This window comes from Ochotona princeps, chromosome 6, assembly GCF_030435755.1.
Source record: "Ochotona princeps isolate mOchPri1 chromosome 6, mOchPri1.hap1, whole genome shotgun sequence".
NCBI classification, from domain to species: domain Eukaryota; kingdom Metazoa; phylum Chordata; class Mammalia; order Lagomorpha; family Ochotonidae; genus Ochotona; species Ochotona princeps.
Window position 1 is genome coordinate 28,414,495 of NC_080837.1, and position 17,395 is coordinate 28,431,889.

The window sequence follows — 17,395 nt, forward strand, 5'->3', positions numbered from 1 at the left end:
CCCTGCTTGTGGCCTGGGAAAGCAGTCAAGGATGGCCCAATGCATTGGGACACTGCACCCGCGTGGGAGACCCAGAAGAGGTTCCAGGTTTCCGGCTTCAGATCGGCGCGCACCGGCCCACTTGGGGAGTGAATCATCGGACGGAAGATCTTCCTCTCTGTCTCTCCTCTGTGTATATCTGGCTGTAATAAAATGAATAAATCTTTTAAAAAAAAAAAAGACACCTTTCACAAGGTGCTTCGATCCCAGCAGGGCTTGAAGACAGCCCTTCCATTCCTCAGGGTCTGTTCCTGTGTGAGACAGTAGGGAGGATTACTTATCAGTTCAGTCCTTTAAAGGCTTTTCCAGGGCAAGTTATCTGGTTCTAAAATGTGAATCTATGAAGAAATAAGGATTCTAGATACAAAATCTCAGCTTACATACAACTTTACTTCTCAGATTTAATGGCAAGAAAGCTACATATTAACCACTTTAAGAATAGGTTAATTATGGTAAATTAAGCACTTTCTAATATTTCTTGGGTCAAAGCAACTTGAATCACGAGTTAGGAGTGTCTTCAGTTCTGCTGTGTTTTCTCAAACAGTTGACAGAAACCCGGGGCCTTCGTCACCTCTACAGGCTGCTATAAATGCGCTTGATGGCCTTGGCTTCTTCCTGGTCAAGGATGCCTTTCTCCACATATGCGTCGGCTTGGTGGCTGATGAAGTCCCTCATCTTGGAAAGGTCATAATCTGGAAAACATGATTAGGAGTATTACGAGCAAGTATCAGGAAAGACCCATTCCATTACAGCGAGGAGCATTAACCAGGAAGAGTTTGGCCACCACTCCCCATCAAATGGGGAGGCATGTTCATTCTTGGCATTTGTGCAGCAACTGATGGCTTAAAGGAATGTTTACGTGTATGCTGTCTTATCTCACTCTTCATCACAAAGAACCAGCACATTTCATCCAATAGGGAACTGGTTCACAGATCAGGGCTTAGCAGATTTTAATGTATACAACAATCACCTTGGGCTCTTGAAGAAATGCGGGGTCTTTATTCAGTAAATCTGGGATGGGAACCCAGAATTTGTGGGATTTTAAAAATAAGATTTATTTTAATTTTTTTTATTGGAAAGGCAGATTTACTGAGAGAAGGAAATACAGAGAGAAAGATCTTCTATTTACTGGTTCACTCTCCAGATGGTTGCAACGGTCAGAGTTGAGCCAGTCTGAGGCCAGAAGCCAGAAGCTTCTTCCAGATCTCCCAGGTGGGTGCAAGGTCCCAATGATTTGGGCGATCTTCTACAGCTTTCCCAGGCCACCAGAAGGAAGCCTGATGGGAAGTGGAGCAGCTTGGACATGAACTGGCACCCAGATGGGATCCTGGTGCTTGAATGGGAGAGGATTAGCCAACTGAGCCACTTTGCCAGGACCCAGAATTTGTGTTTTAAACAAGTTCTAAGGTGATGCCCTTGTTCCTGTGCCAGAAACCATGCTTGGAGTACTTGCAGCTTAAGTGCCTTATTTAAAATCACAGAGCTGGAAAAAGTTATGGTTGTTGTGCTGCAACAGACATGGGCGTGCAGGGATCTGCCATGTTCGTTTCATTTCCTTTGGACATATGCCCAGAAATGGGGTAACTACATTAGATGGTAGTTCTAGCTACTGTTTTTTAAGGAACCCCCACACAGGTCTCTGTAACGGGTGCATTAGTTTACATCCTCAGCCACATTGTCTGAGAATTCCTCTGCACTCTCCTCAATGTTTCTGCTTTTTGAAAATAGCTCTTCTGCCTGGGGTAGGAGTCAAGCATATTTGTGCATATGGATATTCCAGTTTCCCCACACCATTTATTGCAAGAATCGCTCTCTGTCCATTCTGTTTTTGGTGCCTTTGTCAAAATGTAAGCTGGCTATAGATAGGCCCTGGCTTTGCTTCTGAGATCTCGAATCTGCTCACTGGTGTATGTGTCTGTTTTTAAGATTTATTTATTTTTATTGGAAAGGCAGATACATATAGTGAGGAGGAGAGACAGAGAGAAATATCTTCCGTCCGATGATTCACTCCCTAAGTGACCTCAATGACTGGTGCTGAGCCAATCCGAAGCCAGGAGCCAGGAGCCAGGAGCTTCCTCCGGGTATCTCACGTGGGTGCAGGGTCCCAACACTTTGTGCCGCCCTCCACTGCTTTCTCAGGCCACAAGCAGGGAGCTGGATGGGAAGCAGGGCCACTGGGATTAGGACCAGCACATATGGGATCCCGTTTTGTTCAAGGTGAGGACTTTAGCCGCTAGGCCATGGTGCCGGGCCCTAGGTGTCTGTTTTTATACCACAGCTCTTTCTGTCTGGGTTATCACAGTTCTGCAGTATTGAAATCAGGTGTTGCAATGCTCCCTGATTCCTTCTTTCTTGCTTAAGATTGTGTTAGCTATTTGGGAGTCTTTCGTGCTTCCATATGCATTTTAGGATTGTTTTTATAGTTCTATAAAGAATGCCACTAAAATTGTAATGGGAATTGCCCTGAATCTGTAAATTTCAGGTAGTATGAATATTTTAACAATAGTAGTTCTTTCAGTTCATGAACATGGGGAGGGGTTTCTATCTTTTTGTGTCTTTTTCAATTTCTTTCACCAGTATTTTGTAATTTTCTTTGTAAAAGTCTTTTGCTTCCTTGGTTAAATGTATTCCAAGGTTTCTCTCATTCTTTCTCTTTCTCATTGCTACTGTGAATAGGATTGCTTTCTTGATTTATTTTTCAGCTAGTTCATTAATGGTATATGAAATTACTAATGGCATTTGTATGTCAACTTCCTTATTCTGCAATGTTACTAAATTTGTTGATCAGCTCAGTATTTTGGTGGAGCCTTTGGGTTTTCCAGATATAGAAGCATACTGTCTGCAGACTTCTGGCAGCATCTTTCTGAAGTCCCCAAACCCCACATCTTTCCATGATTCTTTAAGTGTTACACATTATAATTGTAAATGAGCAGATTAGAACCCTGCCTGCTGTCAGGCTATAAAGAGCAGAGAGAGAAGAGATGGGGAGTATAGAAGTGCAGAGTGCTCCATGGCCATCCTTGGCCCGCCTGAACATGGTCTGAAGCTGGACCACTTCTCTCCAAGCCCCTGTGTCAAAGGGAAAGGATTCGTGAAGATCTCTACAGGCACTGTTGACTACAGCAAGGTAAGCTCATTTCCTCTGTGTCAGGAGGGGCATTTCCTCTCCTCCTTAGGACACAGCCATAGGGATATAAAGAGAGAATTCGAATGGAGCATTTCACTCCTCCATCTTACTTGCTCCTCCCCAAGCCCCAGGAAATAAGATTACCATCCCCGTTTTAGAGAACTGGACAGTGAAAGTCATCTGGTCAGGTAGTAGCAGAGTCAAGTTCTGACCCGGATCTGTCTGGTGTCAGGGCTTCGACCATTGCACAGCCGTGAAATACTGACAATAATGCATCTGTTGGTTGCCCAGCCAAGTTCACTAAATGTTTGCTTTTGATGTTCTTTTTTAAAATTTTCCCTTTGTCCCAGTAATGAATGAGACAATAACACTGAACACAGTTTGTGTGTATGTCCTGAGATGATTCCTTGACTCCTGACTGAAAGGGCTCATCACTGATACTCAGAGTTAGGTGCAGTGCCAACATCTAATGGAACAAAAGGCACACTCCCACGGACAACTGTGAAAACAGCATGGGGCGAGGGAAAAGGCCCTGGGAATTTCATCTCTGTCCTATGTGGCTGATAGAGTACACGGGCCAGCAGTCAACCTTGCTAACCTAAAACGAGGTTTGTAGTTCATAGGACTTAAAGAAGAAAAAGATTTAACAGTTCAACTCACAATAGTTAAGATATAGAATCAACCTAGATGTCTATCGAGTGATGATCTGAGAAAGAAATTGTGATGTATTCATGCTATGGACTACTACTCATCCATAAAAAAAAAAGAATGGAATTGTTTTTTTGCAACAAAATAGGTGCAAATGGAAACCATTGAAGTAAGCCAGTTAACAAATATTGTATGTTTTGTGGTAACAGAGTACAAGAAGTGGAATGCACATGAGTGAGATTGACCTCTGAGTATTGCTTACTACTTCCTCTTAGGAATAGTGTTTTTCCTACCCATTATTTGATGAAATTTTAAGTGAGTGGAAGGATCACCTTGTGATTATAAAGTAAACTGAAAGTATGTCATTGTAAAAATTAAAAAGGAAGATCAGACAGGAAGGAGAAGGGAGGGCAGGAAGAGAGGAGGGGGAGATGAAAAGCATCGGTATGCTCTTCACACTGTATATATGAAGACAATCTGTTCCCTTTGATATAAATACTAAAGTTTTAAAAATAGAAAAGGATTCACTTCTTTAAAAGACACTGTGTAAGATTTTGTCCTCTTCACTATCACTGCATTCACCCCTTCCTTTCCTAGGCTTGTGTAAGGGATTCAGGTCACTTGGGGCCCTGCCAAGCACAGGTCATCAGCAGTGGCTAAAAGAGGCCAAGGGTGGGCCTTTAGTACAGTCGTTAAGATGCTGCTCGGGACACCTCAATCCTGCATTGGAAAATAATGATGGAATCTTAGCTTTACTTCAAATTCTAGCTTCCTACTAATGTACACCCCTGAAGGCAGTGGCGATTTCTCAAGTAGTAGGGTCTTTGCATCCCATTTGGGGGATCTGGATTGAATTCCTAGCTCCTAATTTTAGCCTGGCCCCATCCCAGCTGTTAGCAGCATTTGGGGGAGTGAACCAGTAGATGGGAGCTCTTTCTGACTGCCTCTCAAATAAGCAGAAAACAAACAAATTAATTAATAAATGAATAAAATAAACCAAAGGTCAGAACCAACAGTAAGCTTCTTGCTCATAGCCGCAGCCACTGAGTAGATCCCTCCAGACTTGAGAAAGGACCAAAATTAAGCAGGACACATACAGGAATGAGGGCACTGGAGAGTGAGCCCTCTCTGTCTTTCATAGCATATTCCGGGACAAGCTCTTGGTACAGCAGACAAGCCATTACTTGGGATGCCTGTCTCTTATATTGGAATGCTTGATTTGAGTCCTGGTTCCTCTACTTCTGAACCAGTTTCCTGCTAAAGCACATCATGAGAGATGGCAGTTGATGGTTCAAGTGCTTGTGTCCCTGCAACTCAAATGGCAGCCTGACGGAGATGCAAGGTGCTTGGATTGGCGGGCCCAGCCCTGGATGCTGCAGGCATCTGGGGAGTGAACAAGTGGGTAGAGCTCTGTCTCTGAGTGTCCCTCTGTTTTTTCTAATGAAAGGCAAATTTTGAAAAAGAGTGAGCATATTCCATAGGGGCCTCACTTTTTAGAGCCAAAAGAGATTATTCAGCAAAACTTCATCATTGTAAAGTTTGCTCTAAGAGCTTTCTGTTTGCAAGGACCTTTAAGGTTCCACACTTCATTATATCCGTTATTTTAGCAACAGGAAGATTGAACTTTGGGATGTTTTTGGTTATGACAGTGGTGTGATTCATATGCTAATCAGCAAAGTCAGTAACATCAATATTCCACATCAGTGTACCACACAATTTATACTCCCTACGGGCTGACTTATATTGATTTGTAAGATGAACTTTAAACACTGCAGTCGTGGATGGCCTATTGTGACTTAGTTAGCTGCATTCTTTTCTGCCTTCATGGTACATTAAACTCAGTGTATCTTCAGTTGGTGATAGATGTGCCAAAATATGGTTCCTGTGATTTTAATAGATATGACAACCTGGGAACTCACACTATTTTGAGCCAAATAAAATGTGCAAATACTTGAAAACTGTCTCCATCTCACTCAATTTAGAAGCTCACCAGCTAACAGGGTGCTGAAAACACAGTGTCTTCCTGCCCGATATTTGTCAACTGCCTATTTTCCCGCCCGCAGACCTCGGTATTCCTGGACAAACGAATGGCTGTGGTGCCTTGAACATACCCTTCTCTTCTATCTCTTTGTGTCTCAGGGCCCTGTGTTTCCTTGGCCTCCATCTCTAAGCACTTGGCAGATCCTTCCTTACTTTTCCAGAGAAGGCTTTCCTGGTCCCCTTGTCCTGACTCTGTCTCAGTAAGAAGACCCACCGCCTCCTCCCACCTCCTTGAGCTATTGCACCTGTCAGGATCTAGGCTAACACTGAGCATGTGTTGTTGATGCTGGGAGCCCTCTGAGGGATGGGGGGGCTGCGTCTCACAGTCCTTCACACATCTGCACCTCAGAACAGGACTTGGTTCTGTGTTTGTATTACTCCACTCCGAGTGGGAGTGCTGGAGTGATTCCAATGCACCTAATACTCATGTATGCTTAGAAAAATGCCCTCGTTGAAAATACTCCAAGGGAAGAGTGGCTAACACAACATTGGCAAATGCTCATCACTATGAGAGGTGGGTGACAGGCACATAGGTATTCATTACAGTTTTTACTCTACTTTTGCTTGGGTTTTTTCCCTAATAAAAACACAAAGGAAAAAAATGCCTTCGTGTGAAAGACTGATAAAAGAGTAATGATAATAATAATCAAAGAAGTAGAAGTTTTGTCCCAAGGCACCTGTGGGGTGTCTGGAGTCTATGGAGTTGTGAGAAGTGTCAGCCCAGGCAAAACAAATGTGGGCTTTATATTACACCCTTCACAGATGGGGGAAGAGTGTAATGTGCAACCAAGAGCCATACCTTCTTTATTTCCTTTTTTCTCATGTTTCTTCAGCCACTCGATATTTTTTCTGATGGCTTCCAAATAGGCTTCTGTTTTGCCTAGAAAAAGCAGGAGAACCACATCAGATAGTCCCAAGATTTCACCATCTTAAAGATCCCACTTAATGTGCGAGATCGTAATACTAGACCTGTGGAACACTCAGGTTGTGCCCCAGAGTGGGCAGTGTGCATGCCATATATATGAGGACATGGGGGAGGGGCCGAGGAAACGGGTGGCACAAGATCCCAGGAGACAAGCTGGTAATTGTCAAGGGGCACTAGTGCCATGCAGAAACAAAGTACAGTTCTGTATCTGGGCAGAGGAGTGGATTGGCTCAGTTTACCATACAGTGGGTTCCTATGGTTGTTAGCTTGGGTCATTCCTGGTTAGGGATGATTCTTTGCACCTGAGGAGCTTCCTCAGGCCAAGGACTAAATCACAGGCAAATACGGAAAGACTCGGTCACCTTCAAAAACAGTCCTGCAAGCATTTCAAGTGCTTCCTGAGGTCACCTGCTAGTTACACTGCTTCACTCCAAACCCTTCTATCAGGATCGGCCTTGGAGGGAAGTCAGTGTAAAACGATTCAACACCAATGTCTCAGGGCAGGCTTTGTGGCTCAATGGGTTAAGCCACTGTATGGGATACCCACATCTCATATCAGAATGCCAGTTCCAGCTATTCCACCTCTGCATCAGCTTCCTGTGAAAGCATCTGAGGGGGCAGTGATTGACAACTCGAGTACATGGAACCCTGTCACCAGATACAGTTCTGGGCTCCTGGCTCCAGCCTGATCCACCCCGGCTGTCTCTGTCTCTGTCCCTCTCCCCTGCCTGCACACACACCCCTCTCTGTCTCTCTGCCTTTCAGATATAAATAAACAAGCAAATAAAGAAAGAAATGATAAAAACCTGTTTAAAAAAAAAGGAGTCTCAGCATTACCTTACTAGGCTGTGCTTCACTCAGAAAGTAATTATCCATAGAAATGGCATGGAACGTCTGAAAATATGACAATACTAGTTTCATTCATATCTTGACATTACCCATTCACATCACAGAATGAGTTTGCTACAGGTTAGAAACAAGACTGGGGGCTGGTTTTGTGGCGCAATGGGTTAAGCAACAGAAGATGACCCACGCGAGAGAGCTGGAAGAAGCTCCAGGCTCCTGGCTTTGGATCCAACTCCAGCTATTGGGATCATCTGGGGTGTGAAACAGCAGATGAAAGATCTTTCTTTTTGTTTCTCTTTCTCTCTGTAAATCTGTCTTTCCGCTAACAAGAAATAAATTTTTAAAGAAATTTTTGAGAGCCAAAAAGAGAGAGGAGGAGGGAGGGGATTCCTATTAATTGGTTCACACCCTCCCCCCCCCCGAAAAAAATGTCATCAATGGTTTGAGTGGCTGAAGGTGGAAGCCAAGAATTCAATCCAGGTCCACCCACGCAGGTGGGAGGAGGCGGCTGCGTGAGCCATCACCATTGCCTTGCACGGGCTGCGCTGGCAGGAAGCTGTAGTGAAGAGGACGGGGCAGATACGCAATGCAGACACTCTGATACGTAACACAAAAATCCTAATAGAGTCTCAACGGCTTGGCCGAATGCCCGCCCACCCCACCTCTCTCTCTGTCTCTGTCTCTCTCTCTCAATGAAAATGAAGTCTCTGCTTGAAAGACTTAAAATTTAATGAATTCTGGGTTCAAATGATAGGTATATGAGAAACAAGTGAAAACACGAATGTGCTAGCCAGGCCATATTCTTACAAAACGTGATCTGTAGAGAACTCTAGGAAACCAGTATCATTCCTGGGTTTACTGACAAGGAAACTCGGGCTTGGAGAAGCTACATGGCGTAAGCAAGGGGACACGACTGAGCAAGGGCTGGAGCCAGAATGAACCTGGAGCTGCTAAGGAGACCCGGGTCCCATTCATCTTTTAGACTAGAAGGATTTTTCTTTTCTTTTTTTTTAAATTTCATAAATGTTTATTATCTGGAGAAGCTACATTATTCCACCCAAATTTTCCAGAAATTCATAAATAGTGATAGAATCAGCTTTTCCATTTTAAAAGGCCAAAGAGCATATCTGAAATGATAAAAAACGATTTCCGCAAACTTTAGTCCAACTTCTAAAAGGTGTAGGGAAATCCTCAGGCAGCCCAGGTTCCAGCAGTGGTCATGCTGTGTCATCATGCAGAACTTCTAGACTCAATAATCCTAGTGTTGTGGTCCAAGGACAAACTGGGCCTAAATTACGCTCCTGGGCGGACTCAACTTCACGTGACTGTGAGCACTTCTGTCCCACTGGTCTTTTGCATTGATAGCTATTATCATCTCTCCTTTTCATCACCAAGGTTATTGGAAACTTACTTTCACTATAACATGATACGAGGATGTGGGCAATACAATCTATCTATCAGCACCTTTGTGATTGAAGTTTCAGTAATAGCTAATAGATATTGGTACACGTTGATGACAGAAGTCTGTCTTTTTATATATACAAGGAAGCCATTTCCTAGGTGCTGTTCATCTGAACAGACTTGTAGGTTATTACAGGTGTTTGTCTAATTGTAACATGGAGCCAGGAGGCAGTAAGAGGTTACAGACAATTCAGCAGAAACTATGAATAGCTTTCAAAAGCATGAGGAGCCCTCCCAGCATGCCGGAGATCTTCATCGTTGCTTCAGGTCTCCGCCCATCTAGTCAGACCCCTCTTTTCCTACGGAGGTACCTTAGGAAAAACAGAGGTTGGACTAGATGGAGTTAGTACCAAGTGTTGTCACTGGCAGTGGTCCTCCAGCATCTGCACATTCAAATTGGTTGCCAAGCTCTGGCTCCAGCTTCCTGTTACTGTAGACTGCAGGAGGCAACAGTGCTGACTCTGCAACTGGGTTCCTGACCCCCTCCCCCCATGGGAACCTTGTTTGTATTCCTGGCTCACAGCTTTGGCCCATTCTGTCCCAGTTACTGTGGCAACTTGAGGAGTGAACCAGCAGATGGGAGAGCTCTTTCTTTTCTTCTCTTTCTCTCTCTCCCTTCCCCTGCCCCCGGCCTCTCAAATTAAGCAAACGACTTAAAAAATTATTTAACAGAGCTTTTTTTTTCCTTTTTTTTTTAAGATTTATTTATTTTTATTGCAAAGTCAGATATACAGAGAGAAGAGACAGAGAGGGAGATCTTCCGTCCGATGATTCACTCCCCAAGTGACCGCAACGGCCAGTGCTACGCTAATCTGAAGCCAGGAGCCAGGAGCTCTTGCGGGTCTCCTACACAGGTGCAGGGTCCCAAGACTTTGTGCCGTCCTCGACTGCTTTCCCAGGCCACAAGCAGGGAGCTGGATGGGAAGTGGAGCTGCCGGGATTTGAACCGGCGCCCATTTGGGATCCGGCATGTTCAAGGCGAGGACTTTAGCCACTAGGCCACACCGCCGGGTCCAAACTTTTTCTTTTGTTTTGTTTTTAAGGATCTGTTTATTTATTTGAAAGTCAGAGTTATAGAAACAGAGTTCACTTCTCAAATGGCCGCCAACGGCCAGGCCTGGGCCAGGTTGATGTCAGGAAACTTGAACTCTTTCAGTTTCCCATGGGGGTGTCAGGGACCTGGCACTTATACAGGATGCTGGTGGGAGCCTAACGCACTGTGCTACAATACTGGCCCCTAGCAGTGCTTTTAAATTCCCAAGCCCAGGTCACTTCTCTCAACAACTTAGCATTTCTAGGAGCAGGGACCAAGCTTGTGTCAGTATTTTCTAACCACCCGAGACAATTCCAGGCGAAACAGTGTGGGAACCCCTGCCGCTGGTGCTGGGGGCTACGGACAGAGCCTGGAGCACTGGGCAGGGTGAACACCGGGCTACCACCAGGTGCTCTCTGTTCCCAGGGAAGCAGCTGCCTTCTGTTTACACGTTCATTTCCTGGGAGCTTGCAGAGCCCATCTTTTATTTACACAGCGTGTGCTGAAAGCCTACGAGAGTCCCCTTGGGAAAGCGGGACTACTTTTCCCCCATTTATGTCAGCTTCCTTTGGAAAAAAATAGCTCATTGCTGAGGTAATGTGGCACAAGCCTTAAAACATATGCTCAGGCAGATGGGAAGAGGGCCAGAGTCAAGATGTAGCCCAGCGTTCCCAGCTGTTTCCATTTTCAACACTGCATGAGAAATCTCTTTGTGCATACATGAATCTGTCCTGACTGCTCCTCCCTCCACAAAAGTATGGAGACGCGCACCATTCATCTCTTAATGATGGCATCTCCTGAAAATATCCACTCTGTCAAAAGGGGTTTAGACTCATGGGCCGGATGACTACAACTTTGGACTTCAAGACAAAGTAAATGAGACTGGTAGCAAGAATGGTCCAGGAAATGCAGATGGAAGAGCACTGGATTGGGTGTCAGGAGACACAAGTTCAAGGCCCAGCTCTTCCACTCCATCTTTGCTAAGTTACTCCCTTTTCTGGAAGATTGCTTTACTAATCTGTAAATTAAAGGGTGAATTCTGGGCCTGGCTAAATCCTCAATTTGTATGTGCCAGGATCCCATACAGATGCCAGTTTGTGTCCTGGCTGCTCCACTTCCCATCCAGGTCCCTGGTTAGGGCCTGGGAAAGCAGTGGAGGATGACCCAAAGCCTTGGGACCCTGCACCCATGTCAGAGACCCAGAAGAAGCGCCTGGATCCTTGTCCATCTGGGGAGTGAACCAGAGGATGGAAGATCTTTCTGTCTGTCTCTTGTTCTCGTGGTAAATCTGATCTGCCTTTCCAATAATAAATAAATTCTTTTTTAAAAGGTGAATTTTAAAAGGGTGAATTCTAAAAAAAAGACTCATGGCTTCTACATATGGCAAGAATTTTTCCTTGGCTATCCGTGAAAGACCCACGTTGATATGTAAGTCTCCTGGGCACATGCTAAGTTTCTGACTCATTTTGCCAACTCAGAGAGGAGAAAATTACACTCAGAACTGTTAAGACATTTCTAGAAGAATGGCTTGGGACCTGGATGCAGGCACAAACTGTCCCCTCTCTTTTGCTTAAAGAGAGACAGCATCCATATGTGTTAGTCAATTTAGTTTCAGTTTAATATTCATTAAATTTGAGAGCTTTTTTAGCATCTGTTATAAAGATATGGGAAAGATAGGGTATTTAGGTGAAATTATCTTAGAGATCCCCTTCTTTAACTTGATTTCACTATCTGGACATAAATTTGACACATGCATAGTACTGGAATGAGTTTCTGGGTGTTCTAATGTTTATCTCATCCCTTGGATGACTTCACAAAAGATTTTCCGTGACTCATAGACCAGAAGTGTAGGAATAAACATGCAACTGGCAAAAAGAGCCACTCTTAGATAATGGAATAAAGTTATAAAGTACTTTTCTTTGGCCTTCAAAGAACAATTTCTTTGAAAAATTAAGCAACTTTATAAGTATGTTGGGATTAAAATAAATTTCTATGTCATTGTCATATCCCTAAATTTAAAAATAACTATTGAATCATTCAAATGATTTCACCAATCAGTAGTCAACACTTTAAAAAAATTCATATGCAAATCCCAGTAGGATGCAAGCATTCAAATAGCCTAACAAAAACTATATTCAAAAATGAGTGTCATTTTTCACCATGGTAATTAAAGTGGGCTTTTTTTTCTTTTGTATGAAATCAGCAACCAGATGCATATAAACATGTTTTGTAAACGAAAGAGTTATAGAAACGGAAGGTATTATTATTGCTGCTATGAGTTTTAATTTTATTTGTATCAGTCACAGGACCCAGTACATGATGGGCCTCATTAATAAAGGTGAGTACATTTCAAAAACTTTGCAGAAAATGGGATTAAAAATAAGATACGTTTGGTGCCAAAAAAAAAAGTGAAGTCCATGGATAGTTTTTTTCGTCATATGCATTTTCTATGAATTATCTGAAGATCCTTGGCATTTGCTGTAGCTAGATGGGACCATCCTCTCACACTGCAAACCAAGACAGACTGCCCCCAAAACCCCTGGACACTGGGTTCTGTTCACAATCATTTCCTTAAGTGGTTTTAGTTGGGCCATTACCTCATCTGCTCTTCTACTGTGCAAGGAGCCCATGCTTGTGCCCAAGCTTGGCTCAGAGATAAATGGCTGATGTTGCACTTGGCCATTGTCTGGGTTAAAAACATTCTGGGTCACTCACTTTAGGCTTACCTGAGTCCTCAAAGGCAGTTTTGGTTCTTAGGCCCCTGCTGTAGCTGCCTCTAAGCACAGGGCCAGAATGCTATTAGAATAAATGTTTATTTATTGCTGAATAAATACTTCAGGCAAGCCAGGCAGCCTTGCCTTCACCGACATAGACACTTTCATTTTGCTTTCTACAGGCAAGTGGTTTATAGCAGAGAAAGTAAAATAGCCTTTGATCAAAGCACCAGTAAAGTCACCTTAAATGCAAACAAATGAGGCTGGCACGTTAGCACAATGGATTAAGCCTCCTGCACACTGGCTTCCTGTATTGGTCAGTTCAAGTCCAGAGGTTCTGCTTCTGATCCAACTCCCTGCAAATGCACCTAGGAAAGTGATTAGGCTTCTGCCCCCACGATGAAACCTCGAAAGAGTTCTGGCTTCTGACTTCCAGCCCAGGCAGTTGCTGACACTGGGGAGTACAGGTGAAAAACCTTTCTCTCCTTCTCTATCCCTCCCTCCCTCTCTCTAACTCTGCCTTTCAAATAAATTAATGTCTTTAAAAACAAAAGGTTATTAACTCTCCAGAATGTACCTACAAACATGAAATTCATGCTAAAGAAAAACACAATAGGGCGCGGTGATCTAGTAGCTAAAGTCCTTGCCTTGAACACTCCAGGATCCCATATGGGCACCAGTTCTAATCCCGGCAGCTACACTTCTAATCCCGGCAGCTTTGCTTCCCATCCAGCTCCCTGGGAAAGCAGTTGAGGACAACTCAAAGCTTTGGGACCCTGCACCTGCATGGGAGACCTGGAAGAGCCTCTGGCTCCTGGCTTCGAATCAGCTCAGCTCTGGCTGTTGCGGTCACTTAGGGAGTAAAGCATTGGACGGAAGATCTTTTTCTTTGTCTCTCCTCGTCTCAATATATATCTGACTTTGCAATAAAAATAAATCCTTTTTAAAACAAAGAACACAATAATCTAAAACTTCATAAGCTTCTAAGAGACAGTGTAAACTTGATAGGTTAAGCAGAAATTTCTTTTTCTAGCCCTGACTCAAAAAAAGATCCAATGGCTGCAATAAAAACTGCATACTTGCCCAATATCACCCATATAACCTGGGCTTAGGTCTGCAATTGCATTTTCTACAGAAGGACCGAGATTCCTTGAAAGGGACTGATTTAAAGTCTTTGTAAATGAAAATTGAGAGGGAGTCTTGTTGCCAGGAAGCCAAGATGATCTTTTGAGGAAGCAGAGCAGGTGTTTGGCCTGGGGGGCAGGATGCCTCTATCCCATATGTGGGTTTGAGTCCCAGCTCTGCTCCTGATTCCAGTTTCCTGCTGAAGTACATCCTGTGGGGGGAGGAGAGCAGCAGGTGATCTGCTCAAGTAACTGTATCCTTGTGACCCACATGGGAGGCCTGGGTTGAGTTCTCAGCTCCTGGTTTCAGCTTCGCTCATTCCCTCCTGGTCATTGCCAAATGTTGACATTAATCTGTGTCTGACTGTGTGAGAAAGAGACATGGGGTTGGGAACCTATAAATGAGCCAACAGTTCCTTCAAAATTAGGAGCTATCCCAAGAAGAGGATGAGTGTGGTCTCATTGTACAACAAGGAAGAAGCGGAGTTCCTTCATTCATCCCCACCAGTACTTACATGTAACAATCATTACAAACAGAGCCAAGAGCATGGTTTCAGATGATCAATTAGCTTGGTATCCAGTGAGGGGGCTCTTGCCCAGTCCCTCAGCTCCCAGGGAATAACGAATTACTGAAAGATGTAAATAAGGTTCTGATTCATGGAAGAGGTCAATATATCATAGTGACAGAACAAGAAGGTAGACTCCAACCATCTGTTCACGACCTCTGACAAACACAGCAAGTTTCAGGAGAATATGAAAAGGATATTTTGATGTCAACTTGGTACTGAAAGGAGTTTGACCCCCTGAATTATATAGTCAGATCTCACAGCCTGATCCAAAATCATAGGGACAATCACTTAGAATGTGTAACCTTGTGGAAACTTGCCCTTCAGGACACAGGAAAGCTTCAAAATCTTAGGAAGATGTAAACTTTATATCACATAGATACATTTAGGACATCTAAAGATATTTGGTAATTGGATTTGTTATTTTAATCAGATCCTTAAAAGTGCTCGTTAGTTTATAATCATTGGCTAAATAATTATGGAAATTTGGTTAAATCCATCAATTTTGACAACCATGTGAGTAAGCAGTATGTGACTATTTACAAGAGAGTTAAATAAGTCTGAAGACATTTTGTTCAATACATCTGAAAGATTACAGGTTGGACAATTAAATAGTGCACAAATCCTCATGAATATTCATCTCCAAGCCTAGAAGTTTGACACCAAAGACCATCAAGAGATGAAACCAGTTTGCCCTTCCATGAGACTCAAAACTACTGAACAGATTTCCTTTCAGATAAAGGTATCACATGCTAAATCTTAAATCTACTCCATGGATCATGCTGAGGTTCAGATGTGTAGGAGCTTGTTTTGGGGCCACCTTACCTTGGACAGTGAAAGCTCTCGCTTTCCCAATTTCACTGCCAACCACAGTTGGCACATTCATACCTTTTGGTTCATCTGCCTTTCCTCCCAGGTTGGAGCTGTCCTCCTTGGTGGAATCCTTTAAGGTTCCATATTCCTTTTCCATCTTGGCAGCTTCTTCCTTGGTGCTGTCAGTTTCCTCAGGACTCTTCTCAGACGGGGCTGTGATCAGATTGTTCAGTGTCATTATAAACCTATTTCCTATCTGTTAATTCATTCCTAATGCCAATGCAGACTTTTCTGAAAAGGTGGAGGTAGAATGGAATCTTCGTGATTGTCTAACACCCTCTTTCCCATCTGGACAGAAAAGGAACCTGAGATCAGGTGCATAAGATCACCTGCTGAGTTGACAGGAGAGCAGAAGCAAGTCCCCAGCTTCCGCATTCTAATGTAGTATTGCTTCCCTTCTGTTACTGTGTCATGGGGGCAGGCTATCTTTCTTACTTCAAGTTCTTTAGGTACTCACGTGGGTATGCCAATTCTCAAAATAAATTTGTCAAGTTTTTATCCTAAATGAGAATAACTATTAGTGCTCAAACTCACCTTGACCTTATATCTTTTTCCTAAGGCCTATTTATTCAGAGTAGCACCCAAGGATTTAGGACTCTGTGAAGCTTTCCCTGCTGTCCTCTTTTTTCCATACTCCTTTACCCTGGGGCATCCTAAAAGTAAGCAGAGACTTGGAGTTTTGCTGCTAGAAAGATATTAAGCCTTGTTCATGTCTCACTTAAAAACAGACTTAAAAATAGCTGTGTTTTGGGGTTGCCATTGTTGCAAATGAAGTTAAGCTGCTGCCTGCAATACTGGCATCCCATATGTGTACCCATTCAAGTCCCAACTGCTTCATTTCTGATCCAGCTCAGTATAAGATGAGCTAAGTTTCTGTGTCTCTGCTACCCACATGGGAGACCCACATGAAGCTCTTGGATTCTGCTTTGGTTAACCCAGCCCTGGTTGTTGCAGCCATTTGTGGGGTAAATCAGTGGATATAAATCTTTGTCTCTCCCTCAATCTTTCTCTCTTTCTGTAGCTCTTATAAATACATACATACATACATACATACATACATCTTTTTTTTTTAATAAAAAAGATGTTATTGAAAAGGTAGCTCTACAGAGAGAAGCAGAAACAGAGAGGTAGATCTTTCATCTGCTGGTTCACTCCGCAAATGGCTACAATGGTCGGAACTGAGCCAACCTGAAGCCAGGAGTGTCTTCTGAGTCTCCTACAAGGGTGCAGGATCCCAAGGTTTTGGGCATCCTCTACTGTTTTCCCAGGCCACAAGCAGGGAGCTGGATGGGCAGTGGAGCAGCCGGGACACAAACTGGTGCCCATATGGAACCCACCGCATGCAATGCATGGATTTATTCACTAGGCTACTGTGCTAGACCCCAAATAAATAATCTTTTTTAAAAAACCTATGTGCCTGTCAGTCTCCGGGTACCCCTCTGCTGTTGTTCTGTCCTCTCCTATTTCCTGGAATGTGTCCTCTCTGCTTCATCCTGATTAAATGTTCTCCATCCGTTTAAACATGTCCTTACCCTATTCAGCCATCTTGATTCTGCCATTGTCCATGCCCGCAATGATGGACATATGACTGTGTATGAAGAACTATACTTTAGTAATGATATAGAGGAACTAGGGTGGGGGGGGGAATTGGGGCGGGGATAAGGGAAATACCAGGAGCCTATGGAACTGTATCATAAAATAATAATAATAATAAAATATAAAATGTAAAAAAAAGCTGATAGAGGAAAGAATTGAGGAGGGGGTAGGGAAATCCCAGATCTTATTGAATTATACCATAAAATTCAAAATAAAAATAATAAAAAAAATCTATGTGCCATTCCAAAAATCCTATGCTGAATTAAGGTTCATAAATTTGAAGTTGATAGTCACATGAAGACAACTACAATAGATGCAGTCAATAAAACAGAAACTTTAAGCAGTGTAACAATAAACTTTTAAAAAATAACATAGTGTTAGTATAGAAAACACAGGGAAGAAG

The 17,395-nt window shown here is 43.3% G+C and overlaps 1 protein-coding gene across 2 annotated transcripts in view; it reads right to left on the minus strand.

The window, feature by feature from the left end:
• Positions 1 to 410: 410 nt before the first annotated feature.
• The window catches only part of SCG3 (secretogranin III), a 35,177-nt gene continuing 18,192 nt past the window's right edge, over positions 411 to 17,395 (minus strand). The window contains exons 10-12 of one of the 2 annotated variants that reach the window (XM_012928344.2): positions 15,412 to 15,549; positions 6,654 to 6,734; positions 411 to 731 (exon numbers count right to left, since the gene is read on the minus strand). In XM_012928344.2, coding sequence (XP_012783798.2) covers positions 613 to 731; positions 6,654 to 6,734; positions 15,412 to 15,549 — 338 coding nt within the window. In that variant the 3' untranslated portion in view covers positions 411 to 612. Of the gene's footprint in view, positions 732 to 6,653; positions 6,735 to 15,348; positions 15,550 to 17,395 lie in introns of both variants that reach the window. The other variant, XM_058665343.1, reaches the window with a different exon arrangement.